The 21,888-nt window shown below is 35.9% G+C and overlaps 2 protein-coding genes across 2 annotated transcripts; one reads left to right on the top strand and one right to left on the bottom strand.

Annotated features, from left to right (window-relative positions):
- Positions 1-6,616: 6,616 nt before the first annotated feature.
- On the bottom strand, positions 6,617-9,254 carry LOC149239545 (uncharacterized). The gene is made up of 4 exons (XM_089373461.1): positions 8,907-9,254; positions 7,451-7,608; positions 7,114-7,194; positions 6,617-7,002 (listed from the first exon to the last, which is right to left on the bottom strand). Exons 1-4 carry the CDS (start codon positions 8,980-8,982, stop codon positions 6,868-6,870), a joined length of 450 nt encoding a protein of 149 aa, XP_089229587.1. The 5' UTR covers positions 8,983-9,254; the 3' UTR covers positions 6,617-6,867.
- A 1,417-nt stretch (positions 9,255-10,671) lies between these two features.
- LOC149239544 (endoglucanase 8-like) lies at positions 10,672-18,218 on the top strand. The gene is made up of 8 exons (XM_089367160.1): positions 10,672-10,797; positions 11,317-11,523; positions 11,636-11,836; positions 11,990-12,082; positions 12,176-12,340; positions 12,417-12,528; positions 12,678-12,841; positions 17,892-18,218. Exons 2-8 carry the CDS (start codon positions 11,374-11,376, stop codon positions 18,216-18,218), a joined length of 1,212 nt encoding a protein of 403 aa, XP_089223286.1. The 5' UTR covers positions 10,672-10,797; positions 11,317-11,373.
- The last annotated feature ends 3,670 nt before the right edge of the window (positions 18,219-21,888 follow it).

Raw genomic sequence — 21,888 nt, 5'->3', positions numbered from 1 at the left:
TTGTGCCAAACTCTGCTTCCAAGATCTTCCATGCTTCCTTGGAAGTTGTAGCTTTTTCTACCTTGCACAAACACTTCTCATCCAATGCATATTTTATAAAATTCAATGTTAAAACATCACATACTGCATCATATGGGTTATTAGATTCATACTCAATTAACTCTTTAGCTCTAAGAAAAGTTAACATCTTGATAACCCAATGATCAAAATATTCACCTGTAAACATAGGAGGTGGTAGCAGATCAAAGCTACACCAATCACCCTCGATTTATTCTTTCTCTGCTGCTAGACTTCTCAGTTCCTCGACTACGGCTTGAACCTCTCTAACCCACCTCTAACCATGGCAACAATCTTTGCCTCTTCTTTTCGATTCATTTTCTTAGACTTCTTTAGTCGCGCTTTGCGACCCATGGCTATTGTAATTCATTTTCTTATAACTGCTTTGCTGATTGCATGACGTTGTCTTCCATATTGCCCCCAATTTTTTTTTATAATTTTCAATATGCGGCCCTATAAGGCACAATCTTCACCAAAAAACCTACCATGCTCGACAAAACACCAAAAATTTATAGATGAACAAACTTTTACTAAACCCTAAATTCTCTTACTAAAAAACCTGTTTTAAAAAATCCTAAAATTTCACTTTTTAACACAAATTTTGTTTTTTTTAAAAAGCAAAAAAACAAAAAAAAACCTTAAAAAAACCTCTCGAAAAAACTCCTTTCTAAGTTTCCAAAGCTTTTATAAAAATACCTTTTAATAAAAAACACTTTTCAAAGCCCTTCACGCTATATGAACTTCTCATATGAACCTTCATCATAAAGCTTCGGAATAATTTTTTTCAAAGTCGTTGAACTTTGCCACGCACTTCCATTAACCAAAATTTTTGTTATAATCTTTAAACTAAGGGCTGTGACTTTTCCAGGATGAAAAAAAAGGAATATTTTTCACACCCTTTAAACGTCCAACCTTACTCGGCGTGCACAACTACGACACTAAACAAAAACCTTTCGAATTTTTTTTAAACCTTTTTAAGTTGCTTCACGGGGTGGTCTTTGGCTTTTTGTTGTATCCTAACTCAGCCGTGATTGCATGAGGCCCTTCTTTAACACAAAACATACTAACCCAGGGCATTCGACAAATCAAACCGCGTGATATACACAGAAGCCGCTGGCTCGAGGCTACGGCCTGGAAAAATGAAAAAAATCACTGCACTGTACTCCTTCCTTCCAGTAAAAGATTAAATGGTTTATCACTCTACCGCGGAGGCACTTGCGGCTCTCTTCTCTCCCACACTTTGTTCTTTGAGGATGAGGCGATGGTTGTTGACTGCAGCTGCGGCTGTTCACGGATCTTCCCGATGTTTTATTTAATATTAGATTTAGTTTAGGGATCATCAGAGATTTAGGTGTTATGAAGATCACTTTGAAGCCGGATGTGAAGCCTATTAAGCATAGGCCTTATCGGCTGAATCCAAAATATAAGGGGAAGGTGTGCTAGGAGCTGGATAAGATGATGGAGGCCGTTATTATTGAGCCAGTAGAAGAATTAGATTGGGTAATCCCAATGGTGGTCTAAGAAAAGAAACAGAAATCCACATATGTGTAGATCTGCAGAAGCTGAATGATGCCTGCGTACATGATCTGTTTCCAACAACGTTTATTGGCGAAGTATTAGAGAATGTTGGCGGACAGGAGGCATATTCATTTACTGATGGTTTTTTGGGATATCATAAAATAAAGATCGCATCGGAAGATCAGAGCAAGACAACCTTCGCGACGGAGTGGGGTTGCTTCAAAGATATAGTTGTGCCATTCGGATTGAAGAACACACCTGCAATATTTTCCCAGGTAGTCATCGCGACATTCAAAGAGTTCATTCATAAATTTTTGGAGGTGTATTTTTATGAATGGCCTGTGTTTGGGTTGGTGAAGTGCCATGTTGTGAGCCTGCGCCTAATGGTGGATACATGTCAAAGGTATCAGATCGCGTTGAACTTGAAGAAATGCATATTTTGTGTTCCCTTTGGGATTTAGCTTAGCCATGTCATATATAATAAGGGATTGATGGTGGACCCTGCGAATATCATCGTAATTGTGAATTTAGAAGCTCCTACGAATGTGAAACAATTGCGTGCAACATTGGCACACACTAGGCATTATAAGAAGTTTATCAAGGTGTACGCCCAGATAACTGCGCTGATGGAGAAATTGTTAAAGAAATATGTGATGTTTTGCTGGGATGAAGATTATCAGCATAGCTTGGATGTCTTGAAGGAAAATATGGTGACAACGCTTGTTTTTGTGTTTCCGAACTGGAAGAAGGAGTTCCATGTGCATGTAGATGCATCTTGTATTGCACTAGTAGTTGTATTAACAGAGGCAAGTGAAGGAGAGATTGATCATCCAATAGCTTTCACGAGCAGAAAGTTATCCAAAGCTGAGAAGAATTACTCCACTACAGAGCCCGAAGGGTTGGCGATGATCTACGCACTGCAAAATTTTAGGCATTATTTATTGGGAGGACACTTTAAAATGTATTCAGATCACTCAATGCTAAAGTACCTGGTCAATAAGCTTGTGTTGGTGGGGAAGATATGCTGATGGTTACTATTGTTTCAGGAGTATGAATTTGAAGTGATTGTGAAGTCGAGAAGACTGAATGCAGGTCCAGACCATCTATCACATATTGAAATAGGTGAAGAACCAAGTAGTTTGGAGGAAGGACTGCTGGATGCACAACTCTTTGCAGTGTCGAAGACGATCATTTTTCTGATATCATTCACTTTTTAACAACAGGCACAGCACCGGAAAGTTATTCCACTCAACAAAAGGAGTTAGTAGTTCGCACTGCAGTTTTTTCAGTGATTGCGGGTCATTTGTATAAGATGGGAATAGATGAAGCTTTTAACAAGATTTTGGAGCATGCATTGACGAAGATCTGCAACGCGCAGAGAAATGACTAGGACATGCACGTACCTAATTTTTTATAGGCTTATAGGATGACCTCCAAGAATTTGATAGGTCAAATGTAGTTTATGTTGGTCTATGGAAGCAATAATTCCTATGGAGTATATTGTCCCAAGTTTACGAATTGCAGCATTGACAGAAATGGTGGATCACGAGACCTTGGAGGAACGGCTCATGCAGATTATGGAATTAGAAGAAGATCGCTTCCTTGCAGGATTTCACCAGTAGGTGCAAAAGGAATGCTAGAAGGCATGGCATGATCGACATATTAAGTTGCACATGTTTAAGGTAGATGATTTAGTGATATTGTATGACAGCAACTTCACGAAATTTCCAGGAAAGTTTCAAATGCACTGGTTGAAAAAGATCCAAAGCTTTGTGCTTAGCGAGCATACAATCTATCCTCTCTCTTTTTTGGCCCTGTAGTTGGAGGCTCCTTCTAGCTTGTTTGAATCTCCCTTCATTGTAGTTTACATAGTTCCTATAGATAATAGGCTTCTCTCCTTATATAATCCTTTTTCTTAATGACGTTCCTTTGATCCCATTTTCTTCAATAGATTTTCAAGTTGTCCTTTTCTTCCTTCTTCACCTTAGCTCTGATACCATGTTAGAAAATTAGAAAGGCACAAAAAAAATCGTATGTTGATAATTACTTGTGATATATTTGTGCTCTTATTAACTTTCTTATGTTCTTCTTTTATTTGTGTTTCATCAAGCAATCATAAAAACAAAACATGAAGATCAACGGCACCAAATGTAGGCTCTCAGTCAAGGCTAAAACCCTTATATAGGGGAAAATCCAATCAAACTCTTCCATTAGTAAATCAAATTGAGATAGACCAAGACCTTAGACCCAAAATAGCTTCCTCCTCCATCAAGTTAGCCTTTCAAGATGATTCAACAAACTTCATTAGTCCCTTCTTGTTTAATAGCTATAACTCGACAACAATTTAGAACTTCGACCCCCAGCAACTTCAGAATTTCAACCCCCAACAATAATCCAGCACTTCAACCCCATCTACTTCAGAAATTCAACACTCCAGCTTCAATACTTCAACTTGTCTTGCAACGTCAATTTCATATAATTATACGTGAATTCCTGTAATCATGAATTCCTGCAATCATATGTGAATTCATGTAATTGTAAATTCGTGCAATCACACTCAAGTTCCTGTAGTCGCAAATTCATGTAATCACACCTGAATTTCTGTAGTCATGAATTATTGTAATCACACTTGAATTCCTCTAGTCACGAATTCCTGTAATCACAACTGAATTCCTATAATCGAACTTGAGTGTCTTATCCTCCTAATGAGGTTGAATTGTTGCCTTTATATAGTATATTTTGCCCCTCAATTAGGTTGAATTGTCTAGGTTGAGGCCGACTTGGTGGAGGATGCCTAAATTATCTATTTTACATAAAAATAATTTTATTTCTTGACAAATGAACCCCAAGAAGGGTCTTTTACATTATGACAAAGACAATGACACTTGACATCAACCCTAGAAGCCTACAATGGAAGCTTTGATATATAAACAATTGACCCAAGCATGAAACTCGTGCTTTAAGTCAATTTCTTTTTATAATAAAATTTACTTTTCTTCCTTTTTGACAAAGACATTACATCGTGACTCAAATACAATTATGAAGGCTGACACTAGTTACATTTTTCAACAAGAACAACATGAATACACAAGGTAATCCATATGAAATAATAATTATTTATTATGAGAATATATATTTGAGTCATGATTCATTGAGTACAATACCCGTGTATACAGGGGTGGGTGATAAGTCATGTCTTTGGTAAGAGACATGACTTATCATTATTATAGATTAAAGATTATATAATGATGGTTATATGATTATTATTACATTATCATTATTTATTACATAATAATCACTATATTATACCCATAGTTATAATATACCTTAAGTATATTATAAACTTCTTCATAATATTGCACCTAATCCATACTCAAATAACTACACGAGTAGACTTCCCTACCAACTTCTACACGGATTCAATGACATGAGGCCATTATTGTAACTCATAAGCATCCATTAGTCGAGCTTTGACTAGAGTTAGAAATATTTATGATGTATTTCACATTTTATACCATGAAGTCATTATAACTCAAATAGGATTATTTATGATGCATTTCACATTTTATAACATGAAGTTATTATAACTCAAATTCCCTATGCTAAGAGCCTTAAGCCATTCCTTGGACGAATTATACAAGTATAATAAAATCTCAAAATATGAGATATAGAATTATGACCATAATTTTTAGTGAATTTTCTATGGATTCACGAAGAAGAATAAGAATCTTTAGTACAAGATGTTGTCCATTGTTTCTAAAAATATTTGAGGCCTATTAATATATTTATCTAGTAAATAGAATGGAAAACAGCAATAGCCACAAAGAAGCTTTGTGTAAGGAGTCAAAACATGCTTGCGGGGTGTTCACATGTCCTTCTCTCATCTCTATGTAAAATTCTTGTGTAAGTAAACATGTGTTGTAATATTATATTGGTTTTGATATGCCAAATAAATATGTCATGCCATGGGAGTAAAATTCTTCATGTATACATGGTAAGTGGTGATCACAAAACTCTAGTTGGAATATTGTATTGCCTTTGATACACTCAGTAAATATCTCATAGCATGGGAGTAAAGTTCTCTATGTATAAATGGTAGTAGCATGGGAGTAAATTTATCTAAGTATATTTGGTAAGTTGTGATCACAAAGTTGTAATCATGCTTGGATTTTTGACAATGGTTAATATATGTAGGTAGCGTGGTGGTAACAGTGTGTCATCTTCCTCTCCACTTGAGTTTGAATCGCATGCTATGACATGTCTCACTATGTAATGTGATTATCTACATGTTATGACATGCTTTCCTATGCAACAAGTAGATGTTAAAAAAAAACAGATGGGTTGGAGCTAGTCTTCGTCTTATAGCAAGTAGATGTTCTTTGGAATAACAAGAAAAAAAAAAATATATATGGGTTGGAGCTAGTCTTGGTGGTATAGCAAGTAGATGTTGTTTGTGGACGTAGCTAGTACCAGATTGGTACAGTGAACCATAAAATAAAAGATGGGTTGGAGCTAACCTTGGTGGTATGTGAAGGAGCAAGATCATAGAATAATAAGCTTCATGATATAGATTCTCATGTATGTAGATTTTTATCTTTATTTATTATTTTTTCATTAAATTTAGTTAATAATAAGATTGAAAAAAAGAACATTAAGATTTAAAAGTGAAAAAATATACATTAAAAGAAATCCACATAGACTTGAAAAAGAGTACATTAAAATTGAAAAATGAAAAACCATACATTTAAAAAAAAAAATTGTAATCATCTCAAAAAAATTTGAAAAATAAACATTAATACTCATGAAAAAATACTGTAAACATTTAAACCAGACTAAAAATTTTAAAAATAAGTAATAAAAAAAAAGAAAGAAAGAAAAGAAAACAGAATGGTTTAAATAGTTTAAATATGTATCTTCCTATATTTAAAATATAATAATAATTTGTCTCTATTTGATTTCCTTCTGCTGTAAAGTTTTTTAATTTTAAACTTTTATATAGCATATATTATTTTTAATGAAAAATTAAAATAAAATAAACAAATTGGAAAATTAAGGCCTCGTAATAGCTTTGATATTATCTTTGATAAGCTTCAGTTACATCACATGCCACATACCTCGATGGGTTTTCACAGGCTGTTAGATGCACATTTTTGGACTTATACATGAAAATGAATTTTGAAATCTAAAAGCTTGTCATGGCATAGAGATGGGAGAAATACATAGTACATTCTGTAAGTGTACAGGAGCGTAATGAATATCTAAATAATGGGACTCTTTGACTGGCTCTGATAATTATGCCCCAATCATCATCCTAACAAACTCTTCGTAGTTAACCTGCCCATCTCCATCAGTATCGGCTTCCTTTATCATCAGCTCAACCTCTTCTTCAGTCAATTTCTCCCCCAAGTTTATCATTACATGTCGAAGCTGAAAAATACATACACCCACTCAGTGATTTATTCAGACACATGCTCTGCAATGCCTATATCTCCATATAAATAAGTAAATTAGGCTCATAACAGCACTAATCAAACTAACCTCAGTAGCAGAAATGTAGCCATTCTGGTCCTTGTCAAATACTTTAAATGCTTCTCTCAATTCTTCATCTGAATCCAAATCCTGAGAAGAGAAAAAATTCAAAAAAGAACCTCAAAATTTGTTCATTTTAATTGAATAGGTTCTCTAAACCAAAATTCACCAATATTAAAAGTTATGCTGTTATTCTATTGCAGATTCAAGAATAGTTCAGAATTTGACAAACAAGAACAAAGTTCACCAATATTAAAAGTGATGTCACTATTTTATTGCAGATTCAGGAATAGTACAGAATGTGACAAACCAGAACAAATTTAACTTCACAAAAGATCTACTATACCTTGATTTTGTGTGCCATGAGATCCAAAAATTCCCCGAAGTCTATGGTTCCATTCCCATCAGTATCTACTTCATTTATCATGTCTTGTATCTCTGCTTCTGTTGGGTTCTGGCCAAGAGAACGAATTACTGTCGCCAGCTCCTTGGTTGTTATACTGCCTGCAAAAACAAAAACAATAGCAATATTGAATAGATGGATCGAAAGAAGTTAGGTGTTCTACTTCTCTTGAGGGATGGGAGGTGTAAGCGCACATTAAAAATTCAGTTTACAAGTTCAGTTTTTCCATCCTCATAGATAGTATATAAAATAAAGATAAATCTATTCAGGGAAAAGAGACATCATACATATTACAAATCCCTTTCTCTTTTGGTTGAATGGATACATTGTATTATAAAATGGCTAGAAACAAGCCCAGCCATGCAATGCAAGTTGGGTAGTATCTTTCCACCAGCAATATGTACTTCATAACAAATATTGTATCGGTAGAGTTAGATTTAAATATGGTGTATTATTTGGGGTTTTCCAGGTAGTTGGGTTATTTTTTTATAAAAAATTTAACATAGGTGTTTTAATTTTGTTTTTTTATGGTAGAAATGGATTCAACACCATCAAAAATAATTTAGGAGACAGTCAAAATCTTGAAAATTGATAATTATAATCTGGATCTTGAAAATTGACAACTGTAATCCAAATTTCCAAAAATTCCACCAGATTTAATCAAAATCCTAGCCACAATGTCCATTATTTTCCGAGGGAAATATATCCCTAGTTAGACTATACTTATTATTTTGCTCTTAGCTGGTCAACATCATTAATTCTTAGCGAGCTGTGCTTAAACAACTTTCCACCTCTTGATGATGAACCATAGTGACCAATATCCACACAGCAGCATTTAATACTACCATGGTGACCATATCCACTAAACAGCATTTAATACTACCATGTGCGATATATAGATCATTGGATTCTAATTGATTTAAATGTGATACTCTGTATACCATGAATTGAGAGGTGGATAAACTATGGTGGCCAATATCACTAAGCAGCATTTAATATTACTATATGCGATATATAGACCATTATATTCTAATTACTTTAAAATCTGACAATATATATACCACATATATAGATCATTATATTCTAATTACTTTAAAATCTGACAATCTATATACCATGAGTAGTAGCAGCAACATAGATATTAGTCATATATGAGCCATGGCCTGGGATAAGAGGTATTTATTTAACGTTCTTTCCATCATGTTTTTGGCACGAATTTGGAAAGAATCCACAGTCCTAAGAAGTATAAATCAATGAAAGTCTGAATCAATCCAAACAGCCAAATTTGAGATTAAGAAACCACAAGAAAGAAAACCAAAAACGAGGCCATATGAGTGACTGTTATACAACACCCACAGACCAAAGGCATTTAAAATGTTCAGGACAAGGAAATAGTTACCATCTCCATCTCGGTCAAACAGGCTGAAAGCCTCCCTGAACTCTGCGACTTGGTCTTCTGTCAAAGGACTGGCCATGAATCTCAGCTCAGAAATTATCAGAGCTTTGAACAATAGTTTCAAGGCTTCCACAATCAGATCAATGAGTGCCGTAGATCACCCAGAAGCCGAAGATAGAATATAACTGCAACTATTTTCGAATTTTCGAAGAAGCTCGTGCGAGATTCCAGAGCTAATCAGAAAAAACATCAATGGGGGTGGGAATTTATTTCTGCAAACAAAACAACGGTCACACGGTTTGAGGAGAGAATCTTTTAGGGTTAATGGCCACACGGTTCTCGCCTCCTTTCGCCACAGCCGGCTGAGCTCCTGATGCATTGCTATACGCCATGAGATGAAACTGATTAACCATTCCCGAATTTGAAATTAAAATATCTAGAATTTGGGCCGGCGTTTTCAAAATTCAAATGACTATCGCATTAATGCAGGTCTTGCAGCTCGCGTCAGTATTTTCCGGTGGAAGTTGGAGTCCTTTTCAGGCCGGCACCGGACGCGGGCAGGAACGGGCATTGCCGCAGCTGAGTGATGAGATGTGCATCCATGCATGCGATGGGCTTTCCGAGTGACGGCAATCTAGTGCATTAATGATGCTATAGTCCATGAAATAACACTTGCCTTACTTTTGGGATGAAGTCCTTTTGCTATGTTTGTGGCTCGTCTTAATTTTTTGTAACCAGGGCTAAGTCTGATCTGAAAACGCTGCATATGGCATCATAGGCTGTCGAGAAGTAGCTGCAAGCTGTGGTCCATCTAGAAAAATACTAGCCACTTTGCTAGTTGCTCCAAGTCTCCAAGTGTAGATGTTTCAACCAAACTGTTTGTGCTCAAGAGGACAAAAGAAATAATACTTATGATTGCCGAAGAGAAAAACTTAGAATACCTTAGGTTAAAATGCTTTGGATGTTTTAGAGAGCTTTGCTAGGGTTGGATTTGGATATGGTGTAAGGATTGCAATCTAGTGCTGTGATGGCAAAAAAGCAAAGCAAAAAAGCAATTCGGTTAGATTACGACATAAAAATCCATTTCCCTACCAGAAAATTAATACATCTAGTACCTTACTGGCAGTGCAAATTGTACATTACTAATTTCTGTTCAATGCAACTTAATATTATTGAACCCACCCATGTTGGAAATGGGTGAATGTAAAGAGATGCATACGATTCTTCGGAGTAAAAAAGCAGCAAGTCCCCGCTAAAATAGTTAAATCTGCGAATTGCAGGTAACGGAAACCTTCTCCCCAATGATTGCGCCCTTCCCACAACTATTTTCATGTAGTCTATGACAGCTTAAAATTGTTTCTATGTTAAAATCAAATTAGTTCCATGGCTGTGCGAACTGGAATATTTTGCTCAGCCCACAACGATTATAGTGTCACGACTGATCGCCACATTTGTTACGGGATCGGCCTGAGTTCTTGAAGGGTTCACAATCGCGCGAAACTCAAAGTTCCAATTTCTGGTCGTTAATCAATCAAGGCCCATCCCTATTGATGTGCATTTCCCTCTATCAATGAAAGTTGCTGGTCTGCCTCCATATATTCTCAAACGTTACAGGCTAATGCTTGCTACTGTGTCTGCCCAGACGAGAAGGATGATCAAGTTTGGGATATCATTGTTTGCCCTGCTTTTAACAATGACACTCATTGAAACGACCAATAGAAGACATGCAGAAGCCCTCGACTATTCTGCCCCCCGGAATAGAAACCAAGATTACAAAGATGCCCTGTCAAAGAGCATTCTCTTCTTCGAGGGACAGCGGTCGGGTATTCTTCCACATAATCAGAGACTGACATGGAGGAAAGATTCAGCTCTCAAAGATGGATCTGATCAGAATGTATATAATGTTCACACCATTGTCTCTTTTAAGTTTCAGCCCTCGAAAATAACTGGTTGAAATTTTTTCTGCTTTTTTCTTTTGGTATTTAGAGGAATAGCAACTAGGTGGTATTCAGAGGAATAGCAACTAGCTGGTCTCTCGTGCTAAATTTCTAGGTGTATATGTATGGTTATTTGGTAAAGTAAACATGGGCATTTTTATGTCGATTGATGATTTGTGAACATTGGGAATCAGAGACATGGACACGCATTCCCAGATATTTAAGAAATCAACCATCTGACGTTCCCAAATATTTAAGAAATCAACCATCCACATAAGTTCGAAAGTGAATACAGAGATTTGAACTTCTAAACCAAATTGAGCTGACCCAGTCTTATAACATATTTTATAAGATTTGATTCCATACCATAACTTATAAGACTTGGATTTGAATCCAAACAAATTGTTGACGAAACCATTTGATATATAACTTTTCTGATATTCATATCTCTCAGCTAATTACTCGAAGGGATGCAGGTTGATCTGGTTGGAGGATATTACGACGCTGGCGATAACATAAAATTTGGGTTTCCAATGGCTTTCACTACTACCATGTTATCCTGGAGCGTGCTGGAATTCGGCGATTCAATGGGTGACGAGCTTGAAAATGCCAAAGCTGCGATTCGCTGGGCTACCGATTATTTCCTAAAAGCTACTGCTCACCCGGGCAAAATCTTCGTACAGGTAACACCGAATGAAGTTTATAGTCTGCTCCACTAAACCTAAGCAGTCCTAAGAATCTAAATGACGAAAAATGCTTACATAAATAAATGTTTTTTAATTTGAACTTGCTAAGGTCGGTGATCCCAAAAATGATCACAATTGCTGGGAGAGACCAGAAGACATGGACACATCTCGTACTGTTTACAGCGTCGACACCCAAAATCCAGGCTCCGAAGTCGCTGGTGAAACTGCTGCAGCAATGGCTGCCGCGTCCATCGTCTTTCGAACATCCGACTTCTCTTATTCTCAAAGTCTTTTTGAAACTGCAACTCAGGTAAGGAAAAAGAAAAAAATGTGTTTTACAATTATAATACAATTAATTAAATATATGAGATAGATTTGTTGCCCATAATCAAAATAGGATTTGTTATAAAAATATGATTTCTATTACACTTGCTAACCCGTTCTGTCTGTTTGTCCTGCGTAGCTCTTCACTTTTGCAGACATATTTAGGGGAAATTATAATGACATCCTCAAGTCAGCCATTTGTCCATTTTACTGCGACTATAGCGGATACCATGTTGGTTTTCTATACTCCCAATTATTTCCCAGCTTAAAAAGTTCCGTCAAATAACTATAGATAAATCTTTACAGTTTATAATGGGGATTTCAGGATGAATTGCTGTGGGCTGCTGCATGGCTGCACAAAGCATCAGCCAACGGCTCATTTTATCTTCAGTATATTCAAGCAAATGGAAAGGAACTTGGAGCCAATGACAGCTTTCATGAATTCGGATGGGATAATAAGCATGCTGGCATTAATGTGCTTCTCTCCAAGGTAATCACTAGTCCACCATGAGGCTTATATATGCTGTAAAAAAAAACTATACTTACTCGTATATGACTATTTTCAGGATTATTTGTCAAAGAATATATCGTTCTTAGAATCATACCAGAAAAACGCTGACAGATTCATTTGCTACCTCTTACCTGAAACATATCACGCACATGTTCGGTACACGCCAGGTTATTCATTCCCATTGACCCAATTTTTTTTATATTTCTTTTCAGTTGTAGGTTGTTCTTTCGTCGTATTCCCAAAGGACCGGGTACTTTCCTTCTGCGGAAAGTAGAAATTGAACCTGATTTTTTGAAAAGTATTCGTTGTTTTACAGGTGGACTCATAATCAAATCTAAGGGAAGTAATATGCAGAGCGCGACGGCAATATCGTTTCTGGCTTTAGCCTATGCCAAGTACCTCAGCGATGTGTCTAAGGTTGCGCGGTGTGGTAACGTTGAGGCATCTCCGGCCAGACTTCGGGCCTTTGCAAAACGACAGGTATAAGGTGACATCTTCTTCTATATTAGTGGCATTTCTGTAGAACTGATGAGTAATTTCTGTAGAACGGATGAATAATAGTTAAGTTGCTGTAGATGTAGATTGTGGATTTTCTGAATATTTTGGAATTAGACAGAAATGATCGAGGTCAAATAATTGATTCAGCTTATGTCTTTCTATTCTTAGAATCAGGCATTCAATATAGCTTGGCGGGTATCTTTAAGTATATTGCAGATTTCTAGAGTATTCCCACGGGTATGAGCAATGCTTATCAGAATATTTTGAAAATCAGCAATGGGGTTAAAGATACTGAATAAGTTGATTTTGAGAATATTTTAGAATTTTTTTGAGCAATGTCTGTTAGAACATTCTGAAAATCCGCAATGGGTTAAAGATATTGAGTTATAAGTTGATTTTGAGAATATTTCAGATTTTTTTTTAAATAAAAAAATGCTTTTATATTAATAAAAAAACAGATAGTACATATAACATATTTCTTAATTACAGCTTGCTTCCACAACATTTATTATCTCTTAAAAAAAAAAAAAAGTAGTGACGTTTCTTTCCTGCTAGTTTTAACCTCTAGTTCTATAATCCTAATCTCCTTAGTTCACTATCCAACATACCTAGTTCAGAAATATTTTATGATTAAAAGAAAACTCAAAATGTGTTCTTCTTACAATGTCTAAAATCTCTTTTGTCTTTCTTACCCCAGCAGTGGCATTGACATCTAACTTTTTGAGAAGTTGATACTTCCAGCATTTACCTTAGCTGCATGTTCAAGTGCTATAAAAAAAAACTTACGAGTATCTTTCCCAATACTTCTTTTGGATAGTAAATCTGTAGTCTAGTTGTGTTCTCTATGTATGTGATCAATGTTGATGAGTTGATATGTACTCACCATAGCCTTGATGGGCTTCATCCAATTGTTCAAGATTGGAGGGTTGAAATTATCCCGTCCCTAAGCCCAGTCGATAATGCCTTTTGCATCCCCATAGACCTGTAGGTTCTCCAATCCCAACCATTTCCCTGCTATCAACACTCCCCATAGTGCCACAATCTCTTCCTTATTGTTCGTGCCCTGTCCTCCTTCCCACAAAAAATGATAGCTTTTTCCTGGCTATGTGACTATGTACACCCCACATCCACATTTCTGCCCACTGCAAGCACCATCAAAGAATCCCACTGGGAGTGTATGCCATATGTTTTTGAAGATGATTCTTCTATGTTTGCTTGCAATATGGGTTGGTCCTATCTCCAAGAAATATGTCACTGTTTTGATTATGTCCTCCCTAACAGTCGGATTCCTGTTCTCAAATATGAGTGCATTTCTTCTCCTCCAAATGATCCATATGAGGTATAGAGGGAGAAAATGAAATTTGTCACGAGTTTTAAACCACTTCCTAATGTAGCGCCTTAATGTAGTGAATTGCTCCATCAGCGTGATGCCAAATGAGTCCAGTACTCCTTCCCAAACAGCCATCGCATATGGGCAATGCAGAAATATGTGCATTATCCTCACTACTTACCTTACATAGGAGGCATATCCCTGGCCCTATGAATCCTCTGTTTAGTATGTTATTCCATGTCAGTACTCTGTCCTTTATAGCCAACTAGTTGAAACACTTTATTTTGTTGGGGATATCCCCTTTCCAAATTTTTTGAGACTAGGGGTCTCCTTGCTGTCCCAATGCCTCCCTATGGATGTCATTGTATATCTCTTTTACGATAGGATGCCTCTTTTTCAAGCCCCACCCCCCCATGACATGTGGTCCTGCTGATCATCTAGAGAGATGCCCGCATTTCTCATTTTGGCGATATAACCTTCCCATTCGCTGACCTCTCCCTCCAGTAGTTGAATGTCCCTAGCACTTTTCCTTGATTGGTGATCTATGCAAAATGCATCAATCTTGTAGATCTGATTTAGGAAAGTCAATCCTCTATTATGCAGTGAATTAAGAATTCCGAATGATAAGTGTGATTCCCTCCCATACCTTTAATGGCATCCAGTTTGATCTTGATAACAATCCCATCTCCTACCTCCCATCAAACTAATCCCATCATCCATTGGATGTTTTTCATCATACTCCTCCATATGTATGAGGAATTAGTCTTCTTCTTGGCCACTCCTGAAATCCACTCCATAAAAGAATGTTCATACATGTACTTATCAGAAATTCTCCTAGACCAAATTCCTGATGTAGAAACTATGCTCCACATGTTCTTTATGATCAGCGCACTATTCAAGGCGGTTGGATCGATGATGCCCCATCCCCCTTCCTCAATGGGTCTAGCTATTTGTGACTATTTAACAAGATGATACTTCCCACACAATAATTTCCCATTCCAAATGAATTGACCCATAATAGATTGGACCTTTTTTATGATCTTCCTTGGGAGTTGGAAGAGGTGCATCCAATATATCACAAGGTTTTGTAGAACAACTTTTAACATTATCATCCTACCTCCCATAGACAACCATTGGTTTCTCCATCCATCCAACTTTTTTTGAAACCTAATTACTAACCATTCCCAATCCATGACATTATAATGGTTGGGCTTCAAGTTGAAACCCAAATATGTGCGGCCCTCATCCAAGTGTCGCACCCTCACATCTATGTGTAATCTAATTTCCTCCATCTCTAGATCAACATTCCCATTGTGGATGATGAAAGACTTCAATCTATTCATGCACAACCCTGAAGCTCTAACAAAAGATGTGATGATGCCATGTATTGTTGTCCATTCAGCCAAGGTAGTTGGACTTCTGAATAGAAGGTCATCTACGAACATTAAGTGTGTAATGGTGATCCTTTTTGTCACTTTGATACCTGAGATTGCCCCCACCGGTTTTGCTTCCCTCACTTTCCTGCTTAGGCTGTCAATTACCATAAGGAATAACATAGGCGAGAGGGCACACCCTTCCCTCAACCCTCTGTAGGCCGAGAAGAATTTGGACGGGATTCCGTTTACAATAACAACAAAGTTTGTGGTCTTGATGCATGCCATAATCCACCCAATGACCGGCGTAGACAACCCCACTTTGATCATAATCCATCTTAGGAAATCCCAATCAACACAGTCGTACGCCTTCGTCAAATCAACCTTTAGCATACAAGACTTTAGGTACCTGGGTTTGATGGTATGCATAACCTCCTAAACAATACCAATAGCACCATGAATCTCTCTTCCCTCGATGAACCCAAACTACTCCTTCGAGATGAATTTTAACAGCATCGGCTTCAACCGCATAGCAATGACTTTAGAAATAAGTTTGTACACTGAATTACAAAGTGATGTCAGCCAGAAATCCTTAAATGTTTGAGGCCTTTTCCTCTTTGGAATAAAGGCGATAAAGGTGGCATTTACAGCCCCAGGAATAAATAAGGCCTTTAATCCTTGATTCTTCAATCGCTGCCAATAGATCAGGTATCATCAATTCTGGAAAGTGTATGAACAACTCCACGCCTCAACGGTCCGGACCTGGGCTTTTCTCCTTTGTCGTTTCTTTCATTGTGTGAACTAGTTCATCCTCCGTGACCGGCCTGCACAATTGATCGTTTTCCTCCTCCGAGAACCATTTCAGCATATGGGAAATGAAAGCCGACTGCGCGTGGTAGTCCAGATCCATTTCCTTGTACTGCTCTTGGAAATGGCGCATAGCCTCATTCTCTAGCGAGGCTTGTGATGATATAAAGTTCTCGTCTTTCTTATGTATTCTTTTGATAAAGTTATTGTTCTTCCTGTGATTAAATTGACTGTGGAAAAATTTTGAATTTTTATCTCCTGCTTGTACCCAAATCACCCTGCTCTTCATTCTGATATCCTTCTCCTTCTGCAGTAGAACCTCGCTTTTGATTCCTTCTAATTCTATAATCTTATTCGTGTATAATAGCGAGAAAAACAGCAGGTCATCGGGATCATTCATCTTGCTGATCGAAATGTCGATGTCCCGAATGGCCTGGTCTTCATCTCTCTTTTTCCCGCTATCCTTTCTGACTTTTTCAACCGAGAGAGCTTGCAATAGTATTCAAGTAGTCGCTTGTTCCCGGAAGTATTAGCCTCTGCCAAACCGAATGCACTAATTGCTCAAAAGAATTATTTTTAAAAATTCAGGCTTTCAGAATTCTATTGATTCATATTCAAAAGAATCTCTAATTGACCATCAAAATTTTGAAAATATGAATGCACAATAACAAAGCAGAATAACATTTGTGGATGTGGGGTGGGTCCACATTATTATCGATTAGAAGCTGCAATAATATTTCTTATCTTGGAATGGTGGGAGGGGCTCTAACAGCTTGGCCGAGGCGAGGGCTCTTGCTGGTCTGTTTGCCTTCTGTGTATTTTTTGACATCCAGAGCATTTCAATTTTCAGTGACTCGAAATCAATGATTGACCATGTTAGGGGAGCTTGCCACATCAGCCGCCCTCATTTGTCTGGGTGGTTAAATAAGATCATGTATTTCTGGAGCAATATGAAACAGCGCTCAATTCCCCACATCTCTGGCTCCTTAAATGGTCAAGCTGACCATCTGTCGAAGAAGGGTCTGTCTATGGCAGGGTTCTTGGTCTTTGATGGTCTCTGATGATGATTTTTCCTGTTTCATCCAGGACTTCTTCATCCCGGGAATATGACTTTTTTTCTCTTTTCATCCATCTGTTTACCTGTATTGTGGATAGTTCCTTGTGTTATATATGTTTAAGACAGCTGCTGATCTTGTCATGGATACTTTTTTGCATTGATTTTGGTATGATATAGTGATGATTTCCTTTGGGATATCCTATGGTTCTAAGATTTTGATTCAGATGCTTGCAAGGTTTCTGATCCTTGTCATATTTTATGTACTCTTTATATTGTCTCAATATAATTCTATGAAGATTTTTCTATCCGAAAAAAAAAAGCCAAGTAAATTATTTGTGTTAATTTACTTCCTGTGATTTTCAAATATTTCTGGACTTTGCAAGCACAATAACAAGGATTGACTCATTTCCGAAAGTTTAATCAATTTATATGACGTAAGTGCATCCATTGGTGAATGGACTGCAGATTGACTACCTATTAGGAGAAAACCCTCTGAATCTGTCATACATGGTGGGATACGGCTCTCGCTTTCCCCAACGGATTCATCACAGAGCCTCATCTCTGCCTTCAATTGCTGTTCATCCCAAATTCATTCCATGCAAAAGTGGGTCATATTATTTCAACAGCAACGACTCCAATCCTAATCTTCTGATCGGAGCAGTCGTTGCAGGACCAGATGAATTCGATCAGTTTGCAGATGACCGAGCAAATCCTCGAGAGTCAGAGCCTACGACGTACATCAACGCTCCTCTCGTTGGCGCTCTTGCATTTTTCAGCGCAAATCAATCTTGATCCTCCGTTCATGCCAAAAGCATTCAAAATCTTACACATTCCTTTAAATCGCCTTGGCAATAAGACCCGATGGGCTTCATGCAAATTTAGAATTCTGCTACCACTAAATAAACGATTGAAATGACTTATTGTCTTATTATATCGACTGTATACCATTTGAATTTTATGTGCGACAGTTTTAAGCTATTTTTTACTGGTACAACCGGGAATAGTTGAGAATGCTCCGGGATTATACATTCATCTAATGTATATTTTATGTGCGACAGTTTTAAGCTAATTTTTACTGCTACAAGCGGGGAATAGTTGAGAATGTTCCGGGATTAAACATTCATCTACTGCGGAGCCAAAAGCAAGTGCAATCCTGAGTTATTTTGAATGTTTTTTTTTTTAAGTTTTTTAGGTTTAATTTTTCTAAAATCTGACAGAAATTTATTGAAATCACAAGTTTGATGAGTAAATTCTATACAATCTAAGTATAAGTTTTTAAGTGTGCTAAATCCATATATATAATCAAAAAACTAGTTTAAATAACACAAATCAAGATTTCACCTTAATTTTTTCTACCAAATTCAAATACAAAAAATCACACTAAAAACAAATCCTTTCAAAATATATATATATATAAATAATTGATTAATATAATAATAAAAAAAATATAACTATTCCACAAAATATTTTATATATTTTAAAATAACCACTCAATTATAACACATAAAACATTATACATATTCCTAAATAATATGAAAAAAAAGATTTGGAAATTATTTTTAATTTTAATCAAAATCGCTGTTTTCAAGTAAGGTTGAGATGCATATAGATGCAAAATATATATATATATATATATATATATAATTGTAAAATAAAGAAATTAAGATAATAAAGAGTTTTTAAATCTAAATTTAAAAAATAAAAAATATTTATATTAAAAAAATTACATTGTTAATGGATTTCAAGAGTGTCTTAGATGGAAAGTGTTTTATATTACTTTCTTTAATTTCAAAACATAAATATTTTTTACACCGTCAACTTTAATGAGAAGTTAGCTAAATTATGATGATCTTGAAAGCTTCTGAACAAAAAAATAAAATAGGAAAAAATTTATGCCCTCTTTTATCTTAAAAGCTTTTTTGAGCATAAAAATAAAATTGGAAAGAATTTAAGACATCTCTTACCTCTTTACATCACATATACTTAACTTAATCATTATCAAATTTATAATACAAATAGATGACTTATAAATAATAAAACTATACATTATTTTTTTTAGCAATTATATAATTTAATAGATTATTTTAAATAGTTACATTCAATTCTAATTTTAATATTAAACTATTTTATATAACAATTATATAATTTAATAGTTTAAAAGATGGTATACAATTTGTATTTAAAAAATATTTAAATAAAAAATATATTGAAAAATACTTTTTAACTTAAAAAATATCTTAAATAAATTTACACAATCCAAATTCATTTTCAAATTTCTCAAAATTTTTTAGAAATATAATTTTTAAAATAAATAATTATTTTTAAAAATACTAAATTTTAATATTAAATAAAAATGTATTCAAAACAATCACAAAATCTGTACAAAAATAAATATTTTCAAACTAATTACATTTTAAAAACATAAATATCATATAGTTTATATATTTCAAAATTTTATAATAAAAATTATATATAATTTTTATTATAAAATTTTGAATTATATAAATTATATAATATTTTATATTTTTAAAATGTAATTAGTTTGAATATATAATTTACTCAACTTTAAAATTTGTAAGTCAAAATAATAAATTACATCATAATGACTTTCTATCAATTCTTCTACAATGTGCTTTTTATTACCCATGTATTCATATTATCTACCATACATCCTAACTAGTATTGTGTTACCTCCATGCAGTCATATTATTTACTCATATTATTTACCATGCATCCTAAATAGTATGTGGACGTATATATAGATGAATATTGTGAGGACTAAAGAACACTTGAATTCAGCTATGTATGTCAGAAAATGCATATCTATGTTCAGCATGTATATGTGAAGTGTATGATAGGTCTAGAGTTGACGAGTGTTAGGTTTTTTTTTAAAGTGAAATTTTTTTCCCTCGAACAAATTAAAATAGGTACAAAGAAATATTTATTATAGATCGTATTTAATTTTATGTTTATTAAAAATAATTTTTTTCATTTTTATATATATCATTTTATTTTAAATTATTAATTTAAAATTTTTAGGTAAGCTTTTTAATTTCATATTAGACCAGTACAAAGATGACGCAAATAATAATTAGATATAAAAAATAAAAAGTCATATATATATATGATTTCAGAAAATATGCATTGTCAATCACCATGTCAAACTCTACATTATTAATATTTGTGACCATAAAATTGTTGAATTATAGTGCGTGCAATATCGATTTCATCAAATATTGATAAACAATAAAATATCTTAATGTTTTTAGAAGAATATATATAATAAAAGAAAGAAAAATAGATTACGGGACAGATACGCTTTTATAATCACTTGCATATGAATTAATACTTTGCACTTTTCACTAGTAAATGCTTAATTATGGATCCCGGATGCGGGTGCATAAACGCTGTGGGAATGGCACGCACCATCACGTGGGCAGGTGGCATGTCTATGACGTCCGTCGGTACCACGTGCAGCGGGGCATTAACCCGCTTGAATGCAAGGGAGGGAAGGCATTAATGCCTGTCTATTCGGCTCGAGGGAGAACGTTGGAGTTCGACGCTGTGATGAGGTTTAAACTGTGCAGGCTGGATCGGCAGGAGAGTATGAGTGAGCATAGTAAGGAGACCCTGCTCCGCTCAGACGGAAATGGGAAGGAGGAGCTGAGAGGTGTGCCGCCGGTTTGCAAGCCTGGTGTAGATTCTTGGCGCTGGTGTTGGTTCTTGCCGCTGGTGTTGGTTCTGGGAGCTGGGGTCGGTTCTTAGCGCTGGTGTTGGTTCTTGGGGCTGATATTAATTCTGGTCGTTGTTGAAGTTCAGAGTCCCTGTGTAGGAGGGCGCACAGAAATGCCGAGAGCAAGACTGCGTATGGGCAGCCGAAGAGGGGGAATTCAGGGCAGGGCCCTCCCGCAGACCGATTACTATTCGCCCTCTTCCTCCCTCGAGGTCACTTTGTTGCCTCAGAGATTCCAGGGCAGCAATGAGGAGGAGGGAGGGCATCATGGCATAGGCCCGAATTCTGAAGGAGGGCAGCGGGAGCCCCCCATGCTCAGGTATCTAGCTTTGTGGCGGCATTATCTCTGTCAATGTGTCGAATGTAATGTTCAGGTGTCAACTGTAATGGTTCAGGTATCATTGGTCTTTGTCCATATGTCTGTTTGTCTTTGTCCGGGCCAATTCATGGTCCTGGTGTCTTGGTGTTGTTCCAGTCATTTTATGTTATGTAACTGTGTCGGCTACAATTCCAATTTTGAATCTTTTCAATTTTGGATCTGATAACAGAGCAAGGCAAGCGCTGACAGGCAAATTTTCTCAGCCTTGCCCAATGTACTCTATTTTGTATTTTTGATTTATACGATAATAGATTTAAGCATATTCAGAAAAAAAAATGCTTAATTATGGAAAAACGTTAATTATGCCGAGTTTTATCCAATTAAAAAAAAAAAAAAAAATTGAAAAAATA

Source organism: Pinus tabuliformis, chromosome 8 (assembly GCF_031772625.1).
Source record: "Pinus tabuliformis cultivar Carrire ecotype Pingquan chromosome 8, CPIR1, whole genome shotgun sequence".
NCBI lineage: Eukaryota > Viridiplantae > Streptophyta > Pinopsida > Pinales > Pinaceae > Pinus > Pinus tabuliformis.
Note: the sequence above shows the minus strand (reverse complement) of the source record. Positions and strands in the feature narration are given on the sequence as shown.

Excerpts from the sequence above, each read along its gene's own strand:
- LOC149239545 (XM_089373461.1), bottom strand. The coding sequence starts at position 8,982 with ATGGCCAGTCCTTTGACAGAAGACCAAGTCGCAGAGTTCAGGGAGGCT. Across the intron at positions 7,609-8,906 it reads GTTTGACCGAGATGGAGATG|GCAGTATAACAACCAAGGAG; the intron begins GTAACTATTTCC and ends TTGTTTTTGCAG. Across the intron at positions 7,195-7,450 it reads TCATGGCACACAAAATCAAG|GATTTGGATTCAGATGAAGA; the intron begins GTATAGTAGATC and ends TTCTCTTCTCAG.
- LOC149239544 (XM_089367160.1), top strand. The coding sequence starts at position 11,374 with ATGGCTTTCACTACTACCATGTTATCCTGGAGCGTGCTGGAATTCGGC. Across the intron at positions 11,837-11,989 it reads TTTTTGAAACTGCAACTCAG|CTCTTCACTTTTGCAGACAT; the intron begins GTAAGGAAAAAG and ends TGTCCTGCGTAG. Across the intron at positions 12,529-12,677 it reads ACATGTTCGGTACACGCCAG|GTGGACTCATAATCAAATCT; the intron begins GTTATTCATTCC and ends GTTGTTTTACAG.